Here is a 24,385-nt window from a genome sequence, read left to right as displayed (position 1 = left end):
CATCTCGTTCCAAAATCATGGACATTAATATGGAGTTGGTCTCCCCTTTGCAGCTATAACAGCCTCCACTCTTCTGGGAAGGCTTTCCACTAGATGTTGGAACATTGGTGCAGGGATTTGCTCCATTCAGCCACAAGAGCAAAGGTGTTGTTTGTGGTTGAGGTCAGGGACCAGTCAAGTTCTTCCACACCGATTTTTCAACAAATAATTTCTGTATGACCCTCGCTTTGTGCATGGGGGCATTGTCATACTGAAACAGGAAAGGGCCTTCTCCAAACTGTTGCCACAAAGTTGAAAGCACAGAATCGTCTAGAATGTCATTGTATGCTGTAACGTTAAGATTTCCCTTCACTGGTACTAAGGGGCCCGAACCATGAAAAACAGCCCCAGACCATTATTATTCCTCCACTAAAATTTACATTTCGCACTCTCCATTGGGGCAGGTAACGTTTCCCTGGCATCTACCAAACCCACAATCATTCGTCGGACTGCCAGATGGTGAAGCGTGATTCCTCACTCCAAGAAAACGTGTTTCCACTGCTCCAGAGTCCAATGGAGGTGAGCTTTACATCACTCCAGCCAACGCTTGGCATAGCGCATGGTAATCTTAGGCTTGTGTTTCGGCTGCTCGGCCATGGAAACCCATTTCATGAAGCTCCCAACAAACAGTTATTCTGCTGACGTTGCTTCCAGAGACAGTTTGGAACTCGGTAATCAGTGTTGCAACAAAAGTGAGCTAGTATGGCCTACCGCTTTGCGGCTGAGCCGTTGTTGCTCCTAAACGTTTCCACTTCACAATAACAGCACATACAGTTGATCAGGGCAGCTTTAGCAGGGCAGAAATTTGACGAACTTACTTATCCTAGGATGGTGCTACGTTGAAAGTCACTGAGCTCTTCAGTAAGGCCAATCTACTGCCAATGTTTGTCTATGGAGATTGCATGCCTATAGGCTCGATTTTATACACCTTGTCAGCAACAAATCGACTCATTTGAAGGTGTGTTCATATACTTTTGTGTATATAGTGTCGATAAGAATAGTAACCAATTACCAAAAAGCAGTTGACGGAAAGCTGTTGATTAAGGTTAGGTAGCTAACGTTTGGTTAGGTTGGGGTTCTTACTTGTTGAGGTTGACGTCATTTCCTTCTTCATGCGCTTCGACTAGCTGATTGATGACATCAGCAATGCTCATCATCATCATCATCACCAGCTCGGCTCAGATCAGCTGGCATTAGCTAGCTACCGACACATAGCAACAACATAGATAAATAACTAGCTATAGATAACTAGCTTAGATAGTCAACCCATACCTAGCATTCTCACTTTTTATTAGTCTACAAAAACGGAGACAGGGTTGGTTGATTACATAGATATGCAGTTTTTCCCTTGCTAGTTAGCTGAATTGTAAGTTAGCAGCATGGCTAATTTAGCAAACCCAAGCAGAGAGAAGCATTTCTGAAATGTAGAGGATAGTTCCACACGCGTACTCTTTTTCTTTGGCTTCCCCCCATATCTTCTGTTACGTTAATACTCTAAATTCACAATATGAAACGCGTTATAAAGCCTAAAATAACTTAGAGAAGATGAGAGAACTGTCAATTTTGTAAACAACACTCAATCACACTTGCACGAGTCATGCCGTCCGCTGCTGGAAACTGTCGTAAAATAACATCACAGCGCTTATTCTTTTTATTCCCATAAATTCCCTGTCCGTAACAAAATAATGTAAAACGTTGGACGCTGTCTCTAATGAAAGGAGCTTTTGAAAAATACTTCCGACATCAATAATAATAATCTTTTTCCACCAACTTTTACTATAAATAGACAGTATATTTTCCGAAACAACTTTAAGATAGAAAATGATCTACAATAAATCAGGGAACTGTCGAACAGTTTATTCTTGACGATCAGACCTTTGCGCAGATCTACAAGAGTGAGGCAATTTGTATCCCCACTAAACCCGGTTAAGGTTTCAGGACTGTTTAGGATGACTTCAGTGATCTCTACGGGTGATATCAGGAAATGCAACAGGTGAAAAACTATTCGTTTTCGCAATGCGCTGTCGTCGTTCCCGGTGAGTTTGCAACACTGTGAGTGTAATTTGTGCATATTGAGAATGTTTTTATAATAGCAAGAACTCAAGACAACTTTCTATCTAAACTGTTCATATTTGTTGCTGGCAAAAAAAATCCGCCAATGTCACCATATGCATGTTTGTTTTTACCCAGCTAACACGCAAACTAGCCAAGGAAGGTGCACTTCTGGAAGACAACTCTGCCTGCATTTGGGAAGTTCGAGGAAGGGAGAAATAATAATTATTCTCACGGTGAGTTGACAGCTTTCTCTGTCCGCTAAACTCTTTTTAGTTTTTGTTGTTGCGAGAGTTGACTTTTCGGACAGCCTTCATTCCTTCTTGGGACGCACTGGATTGAATACAAAACCTACAGTAAGTAGTGTGTTTGTCTGTGGGTGTAGTTATAGTTGACTTTCTATATCTTCGTATGATTAAATAACCTGTGATTTTTTTATTTATTTTTTAGATCAACCATTCTACGTTTTGTGCATTTTGTCAAGATGAAACCAGTAGCTAGATACTAGAATGTATACCAAGAGGGATGTGGCACGATTCATACGAGTACAGTGATGGTATGCGTTATTAATGAATCTGATTCATTCCAGCAACAGAAAACCTACTGCCATGGACGACAACTTGAGTAACTCCAACGTAAAGGTCGCTGTTCGCCTCCGACCAATGAACAGAAGAGGTGAGTTCATAACACAAACCTTGTGACCAGTGCTTGCTTGACATGGACTGAAATAGCATGGTGCTATTTAGAATAATTATTAGAATAAAACAAAACTCCTCTATTCATTATGTAAACATTAGGACATGTTGGTGTGGCTATGTTGATGCACCTAGCTGTGTGATTTATTTTAAATATTTTTTTTAGCAGCCTTGAATCATCAGCTATTCCTGGACCCATCACAACTGTTCTTGTTTACTGTTGTTGTCCTGTGTGTTCCCCGCCAGAAAAGGATCTGAAGACTAAATGTGTGGTGGAGATGAACGGGAACCAGACAGTGTTGAATCCAGCTAGTCAGAACCTGAGCAAGGGAGACCCCAGGTAGAAACAAACACACACACACACACAAACCTTTTCAGCGGGAGCTCTAGGAATGCTGCGGTCAGCTCAAGGTATGAGGACAGCGACAAGCAACGGCTCATTTTTTTGGCAGCCATTAGATATCACTATGGTTACGTTCTAATATCTTGCCTACACTAGCTTACGACTTAGAATACATGCCAGATGCAGTGAATAAGTATTCGCCCCCTTTTGCATATTGTTGATCCTGAATGTTTACACATTTTTCAAACAAAACCTAATATTAGATAAAGAGGAACCCGAGGGAACAAATAACACAGCAATGACATACTTATTTCATAAACAAAGTTATGCAACACCCAACGCCCCTGTGTGGAAAAGTAATTGGCCCGTTACACTCTAACTGGTTGTACCACCTTTAGCTGCAGTGACTCCAACCAAACACTTCCTGTAGCTGCAGTGACTCCAACCAAACACTTCCTGTAGTTGTTGATCAGTCTCTCACATCAATGTGGAGGAATTCTGGCACATTCTTCCATGCAGAACTGCTTTAACTCAGAGACATTTGTGGGTTTTCAAATATGAACTGCTCTTTTCAAGTCCTGTCATGACATCAAAGCATCCCCAAACCACCACACTACCACCACCATTCTTGGCCGTTGGTATGAGGTTCTTACTGTGGAATACAGTGTTTTGGTTTTCACCAGACATGATGGTACCCATGTCAGTGACGTGAGAGACTGATCAACAACTACAGCAAGCATTTGGTTGCAGTCATTGCCAGCTCAAGAGTATAAAGGGGAATTGGGATGTTTTATAACTTGCTAACAGGATTTTTTAGTAATGCTTATTATTTGTTCCTTCAAGTTCCCATTATCTAATTAATATTAGATGGATTAAGGGAACCTGAGTGAACAAATAAGAAAATAAGTATAAAAAATGTGGTTTTGGTTGAAGTTCTGATAGCAGTATCAAAAAAATAGAGAAAATCAGAAAGAGGGCAAATACATTTTCAAGGGAAGGGAAAGGGGAATACCTAGTCAGTTGTACAACTGGAAGGGGAATACCTAGTCAGTTGTACAACTGGAAGGGGAATACCTAGTCAGTTGTACAACTGGAAGGGGAATACCTAGTCAGTTGTACAACTGGAAGGGGAATACCTAGTCAGTTGAACAACTGGAAGGGGAATACCTAGTCAGTTGAACAACTGGAAGGGGAATACCTAGTCAGTTGAACAACTGGAAGGGGAATACCTAGTCAGTTGTACAACTGGAAGGGGAATACCTAGTCATTGGACAACTGGAAGGGGAATACCTAGTCAGTTGTACAACTGGAAGGGGAATACCTAGTCAGTTGTACAACTGGAAGGGGAATACCTAGTCAGTTGTACAATTGCATGTCTTCAACTGAAATGTGTCTTCGTCATTTTACCCCTACCCCTCTGAATCGGAGAAGTGTGGTTGGCTGCCAGAATCGACATCCACTGTACAAGGCTTCATTGTAAGTGGTGTGGTTTAGTGTATATTGGAACAGAGGCTTGAGATGGCTTGCTCTGCGTTGGGTTTCTAGGCCACTGGACTGGTCTCCTCTCGAGGTCAACCCTTATCATAGATTACTAGCTTGTTGAAAAGTAACAAAATGCTTATTTTTTTCCCCCCAGAAGGTTCTTCAATTGCAGGAAGTTTATTAGGGAAAAAAATATATTTTTTGTGGGTTTATTTTGGAGTCGTTAGCTCAGTTTCCATCCAGTTGGTGACAAATTTTCATGTGTTAATTCTAAAAATCTGTATAAAGAAAATATGTACATTTTCCACCAAACTGATTTGTTGCAGATCAAAAAAATCGAATAAAATGTATTTATATAGCCCTTCGTACATCAGCTGATATCTCAAAGTGCTGTACAGAAACCCAGCCTAAAACCGCAAACAGCAAGCAATGCAGGTGTAGAAGCGCGTGTGTTAGGATGTAATAAACACAAAAGGTTTTACATAAATGGTTAGTTTACCCAAATTACAAAATGGCCTGTTGATTTCCTGAACCTGTTAGCAGTTTATGGACATGGTATGACAGCAAAGCCTTGGTTTCGTTGTCCTCCACTGTTTCCACATGCTAAGGTTTTAGCATTTGTGGCACCAATCACATTGAAGTCTTGAGACTGATTTATTTTCTTTTAAAGGCAATGAACAGTCCAAAATCATGGTTTTTCATGAAATTGGACGATATTTGGATAAAAGCAGATCAAAGTGTGATCACCAAAGTGTGAACAATTAATATTACGGCTACATTGATCAAGTTTGTTACTGGTCCATTCCCCCATGTCAAACGCTTGGATTCAGGAGACGGGATGACTAGGGAGATATCACCTTAACTCATTTTAATACACCCATGCTAACATTATATTCTCTTATCTAATTTAAATAAGTACTGCCTTGTAACCAACATCGGAGAAGGCGTGTTTGCGGAGGGAGTGGTTTGTATATTCAGATAGCTACTCTACTGGTGCCAACATTTGACTTTAGGGTGTCAGAAAATATAATTAAAGTTGACAAATATACTTCTGTTTCCCCTTTCATGTGTCTGGTGTTAGCTAGTTACAGGTTAGCTAGGTCTTCATCTGTGTCTGGTGTTAGCTAGTTACAGGTTAGCTTGGTCTTCATCTGTGTCTGGTGTTAGCTAGTTACAGGTTAGCTAGGTCTTCATCTGTGTCTGGTGTTAGCTAGTTACAGGTTAGCTAGGTCTTCATCTGTGTCTGGTGTTAGCTAGTTACAGGTTAGCTAGGTCTTTATCTGTGTCTGGTGTTAGCTAGTTACAGGTTATCTAGGTCTACATCTGTGTCTGGTGTTAGCTAGTTACAGGTTAGCTAGGTCTACATCTGTGTCTGGTGTTAGCTAGTTACAGGTTAGCTAGGTCTTCATCTGTGTCTGGTGTTCGCTAGGTCTTCATCTGTGTCTGGTGTTAGCTGGGTCTTCATCTGTGTCTGGTGTTAGCTGGGTCTTCATCTGTGTCTGGTGTTAGCTGGGTCTTCATCTGTGTCTGGTGTTAGTTACTGGTTAGCTAGGTCTTCATCTGTGTCTGGTGTTAGTTACTGGCTAGCTAGGTCTTCATCTGTGTCTGGTGTTAGCTGGGTCTTCATCTGTGTCTGGTGTTAGCTGGGTCTTCATCTGTGTCTGGTGTTAGCTGGGTCTTCATCTGTGTCTGGTGTTAGCTGGGTCTTCATCTGTGTCTGGTGTTAGCTGGGTCTTCATCTGTGTCTGGTGTTAGCTGGGTCTTCATCTGTGTCTTGGGTTAGCTGGGTCTTCATCTGTGTCTGGTGTTAGCTGGGTCTTCATCTGTGTCTGGTGTTAGCTGGGTCTTCATCTGGGTCTGGTGTTAGCTGGGTCTTCATCTGGGTCTGGTGTTAGCTGGGTCTTCATCTGGGTCTGGTGTTAGCTGGGTCTTCATCTGGGTCTGGTGTTAGCTGGGTCTTCATCTGGGTCTGGTGTTAGCTGGGTCTTCATCTGGGTCTGGTGTTAGCTGGGTCTTCATCTGTGTCTGGTGTTAGCTGGGTCTTCATCTGTGTCTTGGGTTAGCTGGGTCTTCATCTGTGTCTGGGGTTAGCTGGGTCTTCATCTGTGTCTGGGGTTAGCTGGGTCTTCATCTGTGTCTGGTGTTAGCTGGGTCTTCATCTGTGTCTGGTGTTAGCTGGGTCTTCATCTGTGTCTGGTGTTAGCTGGGTCTTCATCTGTGTCTGGTGTTAGCTGGGTCTTCATCTGTGTCTGGTGTTAGCTGGGTCTTCATCTGTGTCTGGTGTTAGCTGGGTCTTCATCTGTGTCTGGTGTTAGCTGGGTCTTCATCTGTGTCTGGTGTTAGCTGGGTCTTCATCTGTGTCTGGTGTTAGCTGGGTCTTCATCTGTGTCTGGTGTTAGCTGGGTCTTCATCTGTGTCTGGTGTTAGCTGGGTCTTCATCTGTGTCTGGTGTTAGCTGGGTCTTCATCTGTGTCTGGTGTTAGCTGGGTCTTCATCTGTGTCTGGTGTTAGCTGGGTCTTCATCTGTGTCTGGTGTTAGCTGGGTCTTCTTCTGTGTCTGGTGTTAGCTGGGTCTTCATCTGTGTCTTGGGTTAGCTGGGTCTTCATCTGTGTCTTGGGTTAGCTGGGTCTTCATCTGTGTCTGGGGTTAGCTGGGTCTTCATCTGTGTCTGGTGTTAGCTGGGTCTTCATCTGTGTCTGGTGTTAGCTGGGTCTTTTATCAAGCATGGAACAATCCCCCTTAAATATTCTGGGTGATATTTTAGTCACTCTCACATGGGAATCAGAATGATTGTTTCAGGACCTTTTTTAAAACATTTTGTTGTTCATCATGTTCAAATAATCTACAAGACTGAGTTTGACAATAAATTGCAGTTAACGCAGATACAGTACTGGTAGGCTAGTCTACAATGTACATAGAATGACCTTAACAGTTCAATGCTCAAAGGACATGGTATAGACTTCAGTGTAGAGAAGGAAAACGACCTCATACTTCCCTGTTGACCATTGTCTCCTCTCTAGTCCCATCAGCCTAAACTACCTACAGTATATACCTTCTGTGTCATCAGCTCCATTAAAGAGCTACAGCTGCCTGGTATGCCGTGTTCTGTATGTACAGTCAGTCACAGAAAGAGTCAACTCTGTCTGGTAACTTGGCTCTAATCCTCCTTTCCACTCCTCTACCCTCCCCTTTGCTCTGGCCTGGCCTGTGCCTTTCTTTACAAAGGGTGTATCTGTTCTGTAGTGAGTCAGTCAGTGAGTGAGGGTGCAGATGTGATGGATGCTCACAGGAGGGATTGTGTACCTGTTCTGGTGAGGTGGTGACCTGTTTCAGCAGAACAAATACCTGTCCTGGTTAGTTTGGGGGTTTGGTAACCTATGGGCCCTGGTTAGTTTGGGGGGTTTGTTAACCTATGGGCCCTGGTTAGTTTGGGGGGTTTGTTAGCCTATGGGCCCTGGTTAGTTTGGGGGGTTTGTTAGCCTATGGGCCCTGGTTAGTTTGGGGGGGTTGTTAGCCTATGGGCCCTGGTTAGTTTGGGGGGGTTGTTAGCCTATGGGCCCTGGTTAGTTTGGGGGGGTTGTTAGCCTATGGGCCCTGGTTAGTTTGGGGGGGTTGTTAGCCTATGGGCCCTGGTTAGTTTGGGGGGGTTGTTAGCCTATGGGCCCCTTTCTATAGTCTACAATCAGCAGTGGGGACATTTTTGTTTTTGATTGTGATTTCTGCCCTGACACGCTGCAGTGCTGTCTGTCTGTGCTGTCTATCCCCTGGGCTCAATATGAACATGTTTTGCAGGCTTCTGCCAGCTTCAGAATGAATCTCTTCCCAGATTCCATTTGGGTCATTAAAGGATGATCTTACCAGAGCATCATGCTGCTGCAGGGAGGTCTGGGCCTTTTTTTTTTTTATGAATAAATGTCCTTGGAACTATTCAATATTTGTCTCTTTATAATAAGATTAGTTTTTCTATTGGTTTAGGAGATCACAAGACTAGTAAACAGCTAGTGGAGGATCTCAGCCAGCGGAGGCCTTGGGCTATAATAAACCTGCTGTCTTTACGGTCCTTATCAGGGATGGAATGTTTATGTACTGACAAACTAAATCAGTCATTTAATTGTGGGGTATTCTTACCGGGGTTGCTTTTAACATGTATTGTTAGAGCCCCTTGAGAGAGTGAGAGGAACATTTAAAAAAAAAAAAAGAACTCTCTTGCTGGCTGTAAAGATGTGCCAGCTATCAGAGTTGAGGAATGCTCCAGCAGGCCAGGAGAAGCCAACAGGCTTAATGTTGCTCTTTCATAAAGGGCCTGTAACACACACTACTTCTACACGGGAGGGTCTTGTTTAAAAGTCAGCCAAGCTACCCTGTGGTTTAGTTGCAACTAGGCATAAATATATAGAAATATATAAAATCACCCACTTTCTAAGTATAGTTGGTAGGTCCAGGTAACTGTCAAAATAAAGGAAACGCCAACATAAAGTGTCTTAAAAGGGCGTTGGTCCACCACGAACCAGAACAGCTTCATTACATCTTGGCGTAGATTCTACAAGTGTCTGGAAGTCTATTGGATGGAAGAAACAAGTGTCTGGAATTCTATTGGATGGAAGAAACAAGTGTCTGGAGGTCTATTGGATGGAAGAAACAAGTGTCTGGAAGTCTATTGGATGGAAGAAACAAGTGTCTGGAAGTCTATTGGATGGAAGAAACAAGTGTCTGGAACTTGATGCGACACCATTCTTCCACACGAAATGTCATAATTTGGTGTTTTGTTGATCATGGTGGAAAATGCTCTCAGGTGCCACTCCAGAACCGCTCATATGTGTTCAAAGGGGTTGAGATCTGGCGACTGACACACACACACACACACACACACACACACTTTAAATGGCAGGTAGCCTAGTGGTTAGATAGTTGGTCCGGTAACCGAAAGGTTGTTGGATCGAATCCCCGAGCTGACGAGGTAAAAATCTCTCGTTCTGCCCCTGAACAAGGCAGTTAACCCACTGTTCCTAGACCAGTTAACCCACTGTTCCCCGGTAGGCCGTCATTGTGAATAAGAATTTGTTCTTAACTGACTTGCCTAGTTAATACACATTTTAATTTAAAAACAATTTTTAAGAAACCCTGTGCTCCCTTGAGATCCCTCTTTTTAAATCACTGAGATCTCTATTAACCATGGTAACCCTGTGCTCCCTTGAGATCCCTCTTTTTAAATCACTGAGATCTCTATTAACCATGGTAACCAAAATAATGGGCAACTTGGCATTTCTATGCATGATGGGATGTTAATTGCTTAATTAACTCAGGAACCACACCTGTGTGGAAGCACCTGATTTCAAAATACTCTGTATCCCTCATTGACTCAAGTGTTTCCTTTATTCTGGCAGTTACCTGTATTGTATAAACTCACATAACTTTAATGACATCACAATACCCCATAATGGGGCAAATGTTTACCTTCGAACAGGACAACGACCCTAAGCACACAGCCAAGACAACGCAGGAATGGCTTTGAGACAAGTCTCTGAATGCCCTTGAGTGTCCTTGAGTGGCACAGCCAGGGGCCTCCCACTCTTTCTATTCTGGTTTTGAGCCAGTTTTTCCCACTGTCCCTAAAGAGGGACAGTTTTATTGCTTCTTTAATCAGAACAGCAGAACAACAGTTGTCAGCTACAATAGTCATTTACAACATTAGCAATGTCTACACTGTATTTCCGATCAATTTGATGTTATTTTAATGGATAAAAAGTGCTTTTCTTTCAAAAACAAGGACATTTCTAAGTGACCCCAAACTTTGGAACGGTAGTGTATGCACAGATGGATAAGGTGTAATTACCTCAAATTTATTGAACCGTATTGAAGTTGATGTTTTGATATAGGAGAGGAGGAACGTCCGTCTGGGTTTGAAGAGCACGCGGCCTAGCCTAGCCTAGCCTAATCGTTCCAAGCGCAGCCTAGCCTAGCCTAATCTTTCCTTGCGCGGCCTAGCCTATCCTAATCGTTCCAAGCGCGGCCTAGCCTAATCGTTCCAAGCGCAGCCTAGCCTAATCGTTCCAAGCGCGGCCTAGCCTAATCGTTCCAAGCGCGGCCTAGCCTAATCGTTCCAAGCGCGGCCTAGCCTAATCGTTCCAAGCGCGGCCTAGCCTAATCGTTCCAAGCGCGGCCTAGCCTAATCGTTCCAAGCGCGGCCTAGCCTAATCGTTCCAAGCGCGGCCTAGCCTAATCGTTCCAAGCGCGGCCTAGCCTAGCCTAATCGTTCCAAGCGCGGCCTAGCCTAGCCTAATCGTTCCAAGCGCGGCCTAGCCTAATCGTTCCAAGCGCGGCCTAGCCTAATCGTTCCAAGCGCAGCCTAGCCTATTCGTTCCAAGGCCTTTAGTGAGTGAAGGTCACAGCATTCTCACGTCTCAGAGCCATGGTATGAGGATTAGTTGGATTTACAGCTTTAAGCCTATGATGATTAAAAACACTATTTTTTTCGTCACCTTCGGACTTTGTTAGTAAATACGTTTTTTTTTAATAGGTTAAATGTTTTACCCTGTACCTGAATGCTACTCAACACTGGTGTTATTAGTTATTAGCCCACTTTGTTTTGAGGCTGTTTTTAACTGTGGCTTTCCATTTCTCCTCTGTTGTCCTGTCCAGGAATCAGCCTAAGGTGAGCCCTTAACCAGGACAGTATTGTGAGGTTACAACATCACTATTTAATCACTACGAAGGTTTTGTGTGTGTTCCTCAACTGGCTGTCATTTTCCCCCGCTCAGGTCTTTGCTTATGACTACTGTTTCTGGTCCATGGATGAGGCCGACACAGACAAGTTTGCAGGTTAGTTACATATCAAAATGTTGAATACATATATATTTTTTCATTAACAAAATAATGCTCTGGGGTGAAGTTTCCCCTAGGTACAGACCTAGGATCAGATTTCCTTTGCCCAGTCCTAAACCTTAACCATTGCTAAATGGACCCAGGAACTGCATCTAGGTGCAATTTCACACTACACCCAGGATACCAGGACAAAAGGACATAGCTACAATATCCACAAAACCCAGTCGATGTCTTTAAGAAATGTAGCTAAATTTGTCTAAATCGATCCTTCCACAATAACGAAATGGTTATATAAACAAATAATTGGTAAAATCCCAGTGTAATGAGGCCAAATGCAGCAGATGACATGGAGTGAGTTTAGAATACCAAAATTAAATCGCCAGAACTGCTAGCAACGAGCTAACCAAGCTAACAGCAAACTCACTAGCTAGCGCAGCTTACGTTGAACAATTCCAGTTGAAACTGGTTAGAGAGAGGTCTGAGTTCACCATGACATTTTATTGACTTCCAAACCATGTACAGACTAGCCCTAATGGCGCTATTTGTTTAAACATCTCCCGTTGACATGACAACTGGGTCAGCGTTCCGAACCTTAGAATCGATCACGTGATAAACACATTCGTTTTGATTGGCTGCTGCTTGTAACTAGTTGCACAAAATTGAAAAGTTTCAATTGGATTTAACCAGGTATCAGGTGAGTTGTTTTATTAGTTGCAGGGGGGGGTGTTTCACGAAGCAATCAAGAAGCAACTCTGCTGCAAGCAACTAAAATTGCGTGCAAGTTGCTTTGTGTAACCCCAGCCTTAGAACAGGTTTTGTACCAAAAGCAAATGTTTCCTGGTCCCAGAGCGCTGCGTGGAGGGAATCACTGTGTTTCCTGGTCCCAGAGCGCTGCGTGGAGGGAAGCACTGTGTTTCCTGGTCCCAGAGCGCTGCGTGGAGGGAAGCACTGTGTTTCCTGGTCCCAGAGCGCTGCGTGGAGGGAAGCACTGTGTTTCCTGGTCCCAGAGCGCTGCGTGGAGGGAAGCACCGTGTTTCCTGGTCCCAGAGCGCTGCGTTGAGGGAAGCACTGTGTTTCCTGGTCCCAGAGCGCTGCGTGGAGGGAAGCACCGTGTTTCCTGGTCCCAGAGCGCTGCGTGGAGGGGCTCGAATCACTGTGTTTCCTGGTCCCAGAGCGCTGCGTGGAGGGGCTGGAATCACTGTGTTTCCTGGTCCCAGAGCGCTGCGTGGAGGGGCTGGAAGCACTGTGTTTCCTGGTCCCAGAGCGCTGCATGGAGGGAAACACTGTGTTTCCTGGTCCCAGAGCGCTGCGTGGATGGAATCACTGTGTTTCCTGGTCCCAGAGCGCTGCGTGGAGGGAAACACTGTGTTTCCTGGTCCCAGAGCGCTGCGTGGAGGGGCTGGAATCACTGTGTTTCCTGGTCCCAGAGCGCTGCGTGGAGGGGCTGGAATCACTGTGTTTCCTGGTCCCAGAGCGCTGCGTGGAGGGAAGCACTGTGTTTCCTGGTCCCAGAGCGCTGCGTGGAGGGAAGCACCGTGTTTCCTGGTCCCAGAGCGCTGCGTGGAGGGAAACACTGTGTTTCCTGGTCCCAGAGCGCTGCGTGGAGGGAAGCACTGTGTTTCCTGGTCCCAGAGCGCTGCGTGGAGGGAAGCACTGTGTTTCCTGGTCCCAGAGCGCTGCGTGGAGGGAAGCACTGTGTTTCCTGGTCCCAGAGCGCTGCGTGGAGGGAAGCACTGTGTTTCCTGGTCCCAGAGCGCTGCGTGGAGGGAAGCACTGTGTTTCCTGGTCCCAGAGCGCTGCGTGGAGGGAAGCACTGTGTTTCCTGGTCCCAGAGCGCTGCGTGGAGGGAATCGCTATGTTTCCTGGTCCCAGAGCGCTGCGTGGAGGGGCTGGAATCACTGTGTTTCCTGGTCCCAGAGCGCTGCGTGGAGGGGCTGGAAGCACTGTGTTTCCTGGTCCCAGAGCGCTGCATGGAGGGAAACACTGTGTTTCCTGGTCCCAGAGCGCTGCCTGGAGGGAAACACTGTGTTTCCTGGTCCCAGAGCGCTGCCTGGAGGGAAACACTGTGTTTCCTGGTCCCAGAGCGCTACGTGGAGGGAAGCACTGTGTTTCCTGGTCCCAGAGCGCTATGTGGAGGGAAGCACTGTGTTTCCTGGTCCCAGAGCGCTGCGTGGAGGGAAGCACTGTGTTTCCTGGTCCCAGAGCGCTGCGTGGAGGGGCTGGAAGCACTGTGTTTCCTGGTCCCAGAGCGCTGCGTGGAGGGGCTGGAAGCACTGTGTTTCCTGGTCCCAGAGTGCTGCGTGGAGGGAAGCACTGTGTTTCCTGGTCCCAGAGCGCTGCGTGGAGGGAAACACTGTGTTTCCTGGTCCCAGAGCGCTGCGTGGAGGGAAGCACTGTGTTTCCTGGTCCCAGAGCGCTGCGTGGAGGGAAGCACTGTGTTTCCTGGTCCCAGAGCGCTGTGTGGAGGGAAGCACTGTGTTTCCTGGTCCCAGAGGGCTGCGTGGAGGGAAAAACAGGCCCCAGCTTTAACTGAACTAGTACACCTGTAGAAAGGAACAGACCTGGAAAACCAGACTCTTGTCTTCAGGGAAGAGAAATCTCTGCCTTGGAGAAATAGCCACATATTCTAGTGAAACTCAATTGGAATGTAATGTGTTTCTCTCAGGTCAAGAGGTCGTGTTCCAGTGCCTTGGAGAAAGTCTTCTGGACAATGCCTTCTTGGGCTATAATGCCTGTATCTTCGCTTATGGACAGACAGGTTGGTACCAGTTAATTAATCAAATTTATTTTTATTATGCCCTTTTTACATCAGCAGATGTCACAAAGTTATATACAATTAGCCAGTCTAAAACCACAAAGAACAAGCGATGCAGAAACATAGTGGCTAGAAAAAACTCCCTCGAAAAGGCGGGAACCTCGAAAGGCGGGAACCTCGAAAGGCGGGAACCTCGAAAGGCGGGAACCTCAAAAAGGCGGGAACCTCGAAAAGGCGGGAACCTCGAAAAGGCGGGAACCTCGAAAAAGGCGGGAACCTCAAAGGCGGGAACCTCAAAGGCGGGAACCTCAAAGGCGGGAATTACCATATTAGAGTAGTTACTCAGACATTCAATAACACACACCATGTGACACACACTTCAAACTCAGTTCAAACACTTTTAGTCCAATTTCTTATTTTGCATTTTCTCAAACAAACAGTTTTGGCCTGTGATTTAATTGGCAGTGCCTCACCTCTCTAGCTTTGATTGGCTGAGCCCTCCTGATCCACTGATTTTTCTATTTTTTTTTACATTGGCTAAGCTTCACTGATCCACTGATTTGATTGGCCGTGTGCCCCCACCAGGCTCAGGGAAGTCGTACACCATGATGGGTTCGTCAGAGCAGCCAGGTCTGATTCCGCGGCTGTGCAGCTCTCTGTTTGACCGGATCCTACAGGAACAGAGGGAGGGAGAGAGCTTCACTGTAGAGGTCTCCTTTATGGAGATCTACAACGAGAAGGTTCGGGATCTACTGGATCCCAAAGGGTGAGGAGAACAGGAACTCTGTTTTTTTTTGGTGATCAAGTTTTTTAAAATGTTTTTTTTAATCAACAGTAACAGACAGATAAATGTGAGTAAAAGAGGGCCGTCCCTTTACATCCAGGGTTAACACACTGAACACTAACATTCATATCGCTGCTTAGAGATGGTCTCTCACACATCATGAAAACATTTATTCCAAGTGATCAAGAGTAGAAAGGGTGTTTTTTGTTTGTTGTTGTCCCCCCCCCCCCCCAAAAGGATGGTCTTTAATAATAACAACCTGTCTGTTCTCAGAAGTCGTCAGGCCCTGCGAGTGAGAGAACACAAGGTGTTCGGGCCTTACGTTGATGGTCTGTCCCGTCTGGCTGTAGCCTGCTATAAGGTGCTTTCATACAGTTGTTTTATATCATTTTGTTTACTTCTATTGGCCCAGCTTGGTCTCATTGGAATACATTTTGTTTACTTCTATTGGCCCAGCTTGGTCTCATTGGAATACATTTTGTTTACTTCTATTGGCCCAGCTTGGTCTCATTGGAATACATTTTGTTTGTCAAGAGAGGACTGGTGTTGCTACTATATCTAAGTGCCTACATTAGAGAGACCAGCCAATACAACTCTTTCTCTCTCGCTTTCTCGCTTTCTCTCGCTTTCTCTCTCTCTCGCTTTCTCTCTCTTTCTCTCCTTCCCTCTCTCCTTCCCCCTCTCTCTTTCTCTACAGGACATAGAGTGTCTGATGTCAGAGGGTAACAAGTCTCGTACAGTAGCAGCCACGAATATGAACGAGGAGAGCAGCAGGTCCCACGCCGTCTTCAACATCATCCTCACACACACTCTAATGGACCTGGGTTCTGGGGTAGGTCCAACACACACAGTCACAGACCTGGGTTCTGGGGTAGGATCAACACAGTCACAGACCTGGGTTCTGGGGTAGGTCCAACACACACAGTCACAGACCTGGGTTCTGGGGTAGGATCAACACACAGTCACAGACCTGGGTTCTGGGGTAGGATCAACACACAGTCACAGACCTGGGTTCTGGGGTAGGATCAACTCACAGACCTGGGTTCTGAGGTAGGTCCAACATACACACAGTCACAGACCTGGGTTCTGAGGTAGGTCCAACATACACACAGTCACAGACCTGGGTTCTGAGGTAGAACACGTTTGTTCACATTCAAAACCAGCATCTTGCAAATGATTGCTTTGACACTAGTACGTGAATACATGTGTTGACATCACCAAATCACAGTAGTTTAATCTAAAATCATTTATTTAACCAAAAAAATACTTTAAATTTTGCTCCACTGACTTTATTTTCTCCAACTGGCTTTGTTGCTAACGTTGTATTGCCAACAAATAACATTTTTCATAGCACTCTGTTTAGAGCCGTGTGGTGTTTCGTAGAGCTCTGTTTAGAGCCGTGTGGTGTTTCGTAGAACTCTGTTTAGAGCCGTGTGGTGTTTTGTAGAGCTCTGTTTAGAGCCGTGTGGTGTTTCGTAGAGCTCTGTTTAGAGCCGTGTGGTGTTTTGTAGAGCTCTGTTTAGAGCCGTGTGGTGTTTCGTAGAGCTCTGTTTAGATCCGTGTGGTGTTTCGTAGAGCTCTGTTTAGAGCCGTGTGGTGTTTCGTAGAGCTCTGTTTAGATCCGTGTGGTGTTTCGTAGAGCTCTGTTTAGAGCCATGTGGTGTTTCGTAGAGCTCTGTTTAGAGCCGTGTGGTGTTTTGTAGAGCTCTGTTTAGAGCCGTGTGGTGTTTCGTAGAGCTCTGATTAGAGCCGTGTGGTGTTTTGTAGAGCTCTGTTTAGAGCCGTGTGGTGTTTCGTAGAGCTCTGTTTAGATCCGTGTGGTGTTTCGTAGAGCTCTGTTTAGAGCCATGTGGTGTTTCGTAGAGCTCTGATTAGAGCCGTGTGGTGTTTCGTAGACGAGTGGTGAGAAGGTCAGTAAGCTGAGTCTGGTGGATCTGGCCGGCAGTGAGAGAGCTGCTAAGACTGGAGCTACTGGAGAGAGAATGAAGGAAGGAAGCAACATCAACAAGTATGTTTTCTAGATCTTTCTCTCTCTCTCACACATCTTTCTCGCTCAAACATCTCTCTCTTTCACCTCTCTCTCGCTCTCACCCTCTCTCTCGCTCTCACCCTCTCTCTCGCTCTCACCCTCTCTCTCGCTCTCACCCTCTCTCTCGCTCTCACCCTCTCTCTCGCTCTCACCCTCTCTCTCTCGCTCTCACCCTCTCTCGCTCACCCCTCGCTCACCCTCTCTCTCTCGCTCACCCCTCGCTCACCCTCTCTCTCTCGCTCACCCTCTCTCTCGCTCTCACCCTCTCTCTCGCTCACCCTCTCTCTCGCTCTCACCCTCTCTCTCGCTCTCACCCTCGCTCTCACCCTCGCTCTCACCCTCTCTCTCTCTCTCGCCCTCTCTCTCGCCCTCTCTCTCGCCCTCTCTCTCGCCCCTCGCTCTCGCCCTCTCTCTCGCTCTCACCCTCTCTCTCGCTCTCACCCTCTCTCTCGCTCTCACCCTCTCTCTCGCTCTCACCCTCTCTCTCGCTCTCACCCTCTCTCTCGCTCTCACCCTCTCTCTCTCGCTCTCACCCTCTCTCGCTCACCCCTCGCTCACCCTCTCTCTCTCGCACACCCCTCGCTCACCCTCTCTCTCGCTCTCACCCTCTCTCTCGCTCTCACCCTCTCTCTCGCTCACCCTCTCTCTCGCTCTCACCCTCTCTCTCGCTCTCACCCTCGCTCTCACCCTCGCTCTCAACCCGCGCTCTCTGCCCTGCCTCTCTCTCGCCCTGCTCTCTGCCCTCGCTCGTCGCCCTCGCTCTCGCTCTCACCTCTCTCTCGCTCTCACACCTCTCTCTCGCTCTCGCCCTCTCTCTCTCGCTCTCGCCCTCGCTCTCACCCGCTCCGCCCTCGCTCTCACCCTCTCTCTCCGCTCTCGCCCTCTCTCTCACGCTCTCACCCTCTCTCCCTCTCACCCTCTCTCACGCTCTCACCCTCTCTCTCGCTCTCACCCTCTCTCTCGCTCTCACCCTCTCTCTCGCTCTCACCCCTCTCTCGCGCGCACCCTCTCTCTCGCTCTCACCCTCTCCTCGTCGCTCTTCACCCTCTCTCTCGCTCTCCCCTCTCTCTCGCTCTCACCCTCTCTCTCTCGCCCTCTCTCTCTCTCGCTCTCTCTCGCTCGCCCTCCTCGCCTCTCTCTCTCTCGCCTCGCCCTCTCTCTCGCTCTCGCCCTCTCTCATCGCTCTCGCCCTCTCTCGCTCTCGCCCTCTCTCTCGCTCTCGCCTCGCTCTCGCTCTCGCCCTCTCTCTCGCTCTCGCCCTCTCTCTCGCTCTCCGCCCTCTCTCTCGCTCTCGCCCTCTCTCTCGCTCTCGCCCTCTCTCTCGCTCTCGCCCCTCTCTCTCGCTCTCGCCCTCTCTCTCGCTCTCGCCCTCTCTCTCGCTCTCGCCCTCTCTCTCGCTCTCGCTCTCGCCCTCTCTCTCGCTCTCGCTCTCGCCCTCTCTCTCGCTCTCGCTCTCGCCTCTCTCTCTCGCTCTCGCCTCTCGCCTCTCTCTCGCTCTCGCTCTCGCCCTCTCTCTCGCTCTCGCCCTCTCTCTCGCTCTCGCTCTCGCCCTCTCTCTGCGCTCTCGCTCTCGCTCTCGCCCTCTCTCTCGCTCTCGCTCTCGCCCTCTCTCTCGCTCTCACCCTCTCTTTCGCTCTCGCCCTCTCTCTCGCTCTCACCCTCTCTCGCTCTCACCTCTCTCTCGCTCTCACCCTCTCTCTCGCTCTCACCCTCTCTCTCGCTCTCACCCTCTTCTTGCTCTCACCCTCTCTCTCGCTCTCACCCTCTCTCTCGCTCTCACCCTCTCTCACACCAGTCTCTCTCTCACCCTCTCTCACCTCTCTCTCGCCCTCTCTCTCTCTCTCGCCCTCTCTCTCTCTCTCGCCCTCTCTCTCGCTCTCGCCCTCTCTCTCGCTCTCGCCCTCTCTCTCGCTCTCGCCCTCTCTCGCTCTCGCCCTCTCTCGCTCTCGCCCTCTCTCTCGCTCTCACCCTCTCTCTCGCTCTCACCCTCTCTCTCGCTCTCACCCTCTCTCTCGCTCTCACCCTCTCTCTCGCTCTCACCCTCTCTCTCGCTCTCACCCTCTCTCTCGCTCTCACCCTCTCTCTCTCGCTCTCACCCTCTCTCTCTCGCTCTCACCCTCTCTCTCGCTCTCACCCTCTCTCTCTCTCTCGCTCACCCTCTCGCTCTCACCCTCTCACCCTCTCTCGCTCTCACCCTCTCTCTCGCTCTCACCCTCTCTCTCGCTCTCACCCTCTCTCTCACCTCTCTCTCACCCTCACACTTCTCTCACTTCTCTCTCTCACCTCTCTCTCAAAATGTAACACACTTTGATGTCTTCATGTTTTTCTTAACATTCATTACTGTGTGGGTGTGGCCAGGTCTCTGAGCACGCTGGGCCTGGTGATCTCAGCGCTGGCAGACCAAGGAGCAGGGAAGAACAAGACCAAGTTTGTTCCCTACAGAGACTCAGTTCTGACCTGGCTACTCAAGGTAGGTTATAATTCCATTATATGGGTTATTACCACGTCACATTCTCCAACTGTAACAGTATTGATCTGGTCTCTCCTTCCACACTATGGGGCAGCAGGGTAGCCTAGTGGTTAGAGCGTTGGACTAGTAACCGGAAGGTTGTAAGTTCAAACCCCCGAGCTGACACGGTACAAGTCTGTCATTCTGCCCCTGAACAGGCAGTTAACCCACTGTTCCTAGGCCGTCATTGTAAATAAGAATTTGTTCTTAACTGACTTGCCTAGTTAAATAAAGGTAAATAAATAAACTACATGCAGAACCAGTGAACAGTTTGGACACTCCTACTCATTCCAGGGTTGTTCTTTATTTGTACTATATTCTACATTGTAGAATAATAGAAAACATCAACACTGTGGAATAATGTAGAAACCAAAAAAAAAGTGAAGCTATATTTGGATTTGTTTAAGTAGCCACTCTTTGCCTTGATGACAGCTTTGCACACTCTTGACATTCTCTCAACCAGCTTCATGAGGTAGTCACCTGGAATGCATTTTAATTAACAGGTGTGCCTTGTTGAAAGTTAATTTGTGGCATTTCTTTCCGTCCTCATGCGTTTAAGCCAATCGGTAGGGGGGGTATACAGAACATAGCCCTGTTTGGTAAAAGACCAAGTCCATTTTATGGCAAGAACAGCTCAAATAAGCGAAAGAGAAACGACAGTATCAAAAACCATCAAGCGCTATGATGAAATTGGTTCTCATGAGGACCGCCACAGGAAAGGAAGACCCAGAGTTACCTCTGCTGCAGAGGATAAGTTCATTAGAGTTACCAGCCTCAGAAATTGCTGCCCAAATAAATGCTTCACAGAGTTCAAGTAACGGACACATCTCAACATCAACTGTTCAGGGCAGACTACTTGAATTGCTGCAAAGAAACCACTACTAAAGGAAACCAATAAGAAGAAGAGACTTGCTTGGGCCAAGAAACATGAGCAATGGAACTTAGGCCAGTGGAAATCTGTCCTTTGGTCTGGTGAGTCCAAATTTGATATATTTGTTTCCAACCGCCGCGTCCTTGTGAGACCCAGAGGAGGTGAACGGATGATCTCCGCATGTGTGGTTCCCACCGTGAAGCATGGAGGAGGAGGTGGTGTGATGGTGCTTTGCTGGTGACAATGTTGGTAATTTATTTGGAATTCAAGGCACACTTAACCAGCATGGCTACCACAGCATTCTGCAGCGATATACCATCCCATCTGGTTTGTGCTTAGTGGGACAATCGTTTGTTTTTCAACAGGACAATGTACCAACACACCTCCAGGCTGTGTAAGGGCTACTCGACCAAGATGGAGGGTGATGGAGTGCTGCATCAGATGACCTGGCCTCCACAATCATCCAACCTCAACCCAATTGAGATTGTTTGAGATGAGTTGGACCGCAGAGTGAAGGAAAAGCAGTCAACAAGTGCTCAGCATATGTGGGAACTGCTTTAAGACTGTTGGAAAAGAATTCCAGGTGACGCTTGTTGAGAGAATGCCAAGAGTGTGCAAAACTGTCATCAAGACAAAGGGTGGCTACTTTGAAGAATCTAAAATATAATTTTAATTTGTTCAACACTTTTTTTTGTTTGTTTACAACATGATTCCATATGTATTATTTCATAGTTTTGATGTCTTCACTATTATTCTACAATGTAGAAAATAAAAGTTATTTAATGAGTAGGTGTGTCTAGACTATTGACTGATACTGTATGTGGTAAAACGGTGAGTAACCTCATCTTCAGATTTCACATTTCTTCTGTCTTTTTCCTCCCTCTCGAGGACAGTCTGGGTGGTAACAGTCTGTCTTTTCTCTCTCCTCTCTCCAGGACAGTCTGGGTGGTAACAGTAGGACTGCCATGGTGGCCACGGTGAGTCCAGCAGGTGATAACTACGACGAGACGTTGTCCACGCTGCGCTACGCAGACCGGGCTAAGAGCATCGTCAACCACGCCGTCGTCAACGAAGACCCCAACGCACGCATCATCAGAGAGCTACGGGAGGAGGTGGAGAAACTACGAGACCAGCTCACTGAGGCGGAGGTACTGAATGGTTAATAATTATATAACGAGCAACACCAGCTCACTGAGGCGGAGGTTCACAACAACTGTGAAACTTTCGTAACTTTGCGCAATGCTGCCATCTTGAACAGCTCTTATCTTGGTGAGACTAACATGGATTAATGAAAACCGTCAGACTAGTGATTAGGAGCTAACGGCTAGACTTAGAACACAGGTTGAATGACTTGTGGCTTGTGGGGGGGAGTGGCTTGTGGGGGGGAGTGGCTTGTGGGGGGGAGTGGCTTGTGGGGGAGTGGCTTGTGGGGGAGTGGCTTGTGGGGGGAGTGGCTTGTGGGGGAGTAGTTTTGTTTTTACAGCCCCGTTACAGCCCTGTGAAATGTCAGAATAATAGTAGAGAGAATGATTGATTTGAGCTTTTATTTCTTTCATCACATTCCCAGTGGGTCAGAAGTTTACATGCACTCGATTAGTATTTTGTAGCATTGCCTTTAAATTGTTTAACTTGCGTCCGAAATTTTGGGTAGCCTTCCACAAGCTTCCCACAATAAGTTGGATGAATTTTGGCCCATTCCTCCTGACAGAGCTGGTGTAACGGAGTCAGGTTTGTAGGCCTCCTTGCTCGCACATGCTTTTTCAGTTCTGCCCACACATTTGCAATATAGGGTTAAGTTCAGGGTTTTATGATGGCCACTCCAATACCTTGACTTTGTTGTCCTTAAGCCATTTTGCCACAACTTTGGAAGTATGCTTGGGGTCATTGTCCATTTGGAAGACCCATTTGCGACCAAGCTTTAACTTCCTGACTGTTGTCTTGAGATGTTGCTTCAATATATCCACATAATTTTCCACCCTCATGAAGCCATCTATTTTGTGAAGTGCATCAGTCCCTCCTGCAGCAAAGCACCCACACAACATGATGCTGCCACCCCCGTGCTTCACGGTTGGGATGGTGTTCTTCGGCTTGCAAGCCCCCCCCTTTTTCCTCCAAATTTAACAACGGTCATTGTGGCCAAACAGTTCTATTTTTGTTTCATCAGACCAGAGGACATTTCTCCAAAAAGTACGATCTTTGTCCCAATGTGCAGTTGCAAACCGTAGTCTGGCTCTTTTTATGGTGGTTTTGGAGCAGTGGCTTCCTCCTTGCTGAGCGGACTGTTATGTCGAAATAGGACTCGTTTTACTGTGGATATAGATACTTATGTACCTGTTTCCTCCAGCATCTTCACAAGGTCCTTTGCTGTTGTTCTGGGATTGATTTGCACTTTTCGCACCAAAGTACGTTCATCTCTAGGAGACAGAACGGGTCTCCTTCCTGAGCGGTATCACGGCTGCGTGGTCCCATGGTGTTTATACTTGCGTACTATTGTTTATACAGATGAACGTGGTACCTTAAGTTGTTTGGAAATTGCTCCCAAGGATGAACCAGACTTGTGGAGGTCTACAATTTCTTTTCTGAGGTCTTGGTTGATTTCTTTTGATTTTCCCATGATGTCAAGCAAAGAGGCCCTGAGTTTGAAGGTAGGCCTTGAAATACATCCACAGGTACACCTCCAATTGACTCAAATTATGTCAATTAGCCTATCAGGAGCTTCTAAATCATTTTCTGTAATTTTCCAAGCTGTTTAAAGGTACAGTCAACTTAGTGTATATAGGGTTCTGACCCACTGGAATTGTGATACAGTGAAATAATCTGTCTGTAAACAATTGTAGGAAAAAATGACTTGTCATGCACAAAGTAGATGCCCTGACTTGCCAAAAACTATAGTGTGTTAACAAGACATTTGAGGAGTTGTTGAAAAACGAGTTTTAATGACTTATGAAACTTCCGACTTCAACTGTATCACTTACATGAATAACAGTCAATTATTATTACCTCATCAATCTCGTTCTGAACGTCACATAATCCTTGGATCCGCAAGAATATTCAGTACAAACTGATTAAATCATTTATTTACTAACTAAATAATAACACAGAATACACAGTCGTGTCCAAAAGTTTTGAGAATGACACAAATATTAATTTTCACAAAGTTTGCTGCCTCAGTTTGTATGATGGCAATTTGCATATACTCCAGAATGTTATGAAGAGTGATCAGATGAATTGCAGTAAATTGCAAAGTCCCTCTTTGCCATGCAAATGAACTGAATCCCCCAAAAACATTTCCACTGCATTTCAGGATGTGGCCCAGAAGTTAATTGACAGCATGCCAGGGCGGATTGCAGAAGTCTTGAAAAAGAAGGGTCAACACTACAAATATTGACTCTTTGCATCAACTTCATGTAATTGTCAATAAAAGCCTTTGACACTTATGAAATGCTTGTAATTATACTTCAGTATCCATAGTAACATCTGACAAAAATATCTAAAGACACTGAAGCAGCAAACTTTGTGAAAATTAATATTTGTGTCATTCTCAAAACTTTTGGCCACGACTGTACACATTTACAAGAGATAAAAGTCACTAGTGGACTGACAAGATATGACGGCTTGTTACACATGGAGATGGAGGGGTAGGTAAAGAGAGGGAGAGACAAAGTAAGACAACCCTTCGATACATTTGGAAGCTACTCTCAGGTAAATATTTATACTTAGCACCCTAACCACTGCTTTTTTGGATTAGAAATGTCATATGTATTTATGCGTAGCTGTCCTTGATCGTCGTTCCATCTCTGTTGAACTGGATGACTCCTATGGTGAAGTTGTCGATTTATGTATTATAGTACAATTTTATCTTCACAAAACTATATGTTTAATAATATATTTTCTACCACATTTAGATGTAAACTTGACACATAGGACACGTACACTTTCACAGTTACTTTGGCATACCATCCTTAATGACATCACAAAATAATAAACCACATGACAGGATAAT

The 24,385-nt window shown here is 46.4% G+C and overlaps 1 protein-coding gene across 3 annotated transcripts in view; it reads left to right on the top strand.

Moving 5' to 3' along the window:
• Positions 1 to 1,623: 1,623 nt before the first annotated feature.
• LOC109879165 (kinesin-like protein KIF13B) overlaps positions 1,624 to 24,385 on the top strand; it is a 66,440-nt gene continuing 43,678 nt past the window's right edge. For 2 of the 3 annotated variants that reach the window (XM_031836782.1, XM_031836779.1), the window contains exons 1-13: positions 1,624 to 2,075; positions 2,230 to 2,327; positions 2,681 to 2,766; positions 3,033 to 3,126; positions 11,252 to 11,264; positions 11,371 to 11,431; positions 14,100 to 14,192; positions 14,775 to 14,955; positions 15,247 to 15,334; positions 15,671 to 15,805; positions 16,869 to 16,981; positions 19,361 to 19,472; positions 21,318 to 21,530. In XM_031836782.1, coding sequence (XP_031692642.1) covers positions 2,700 to 2,766; positions 3,033 to 3,126; positions 11,252 to 11,264; positions 11,371 to 11,431; positions 14,100 to 14,192; positions 14,775 to 14,955; positions 15,247 to 15,334; positions 15,671 to 15,805; positions 16,869 to 16,981; positions 19,361 to 19,472; positions 21,318 to 21,530 — 1,170 coding nt within the window. In that variant the 5' untranslated portion in view covers positions 1,624 to 2,075; positions 2,230 to 2,327; positions 2,681 to 2,699. Of the gene's footprint in view, positions 2,092 to 2,229; positions 2,328 to 2,680; positions 2,767 to 3,032; positions 3,127 to 11,251; positions 11,265 to 11,370; positions 11,432 to 14,099; positions 14,193 to 14,774; positions 14,956 to 15,246; positions 15,335 to 15,670; positions 15,806 to 16,868; positions 16,982 to 19,360; positions 19,473 to 21,317; positions 21,531 to 24,385 lie in introns of all 3 variants that reach the window. The other variant, XM_031836780.1, reaches the window with a different exon arrangement.

Source organism: Oncorhynchus kisutch, linkage group LG12 (assembly GCF_002021735.2).
Source record: "Oncorhynchus kisutch isolate 150728-3 linkage group LG12, Okis_V2, whole genome shotgun sequence".
In the NCBI taxonomy this organism is placed as follows: Eukaryota; Metazoa; Chordata; class Actinopteri; order Salmoniformes; family Salmonidae; genus Oncorhynchus; species Oncorhynchus kisutch.
This window is presented reverse-complemented; position numbering and strand designations above follow the sequence as displayed.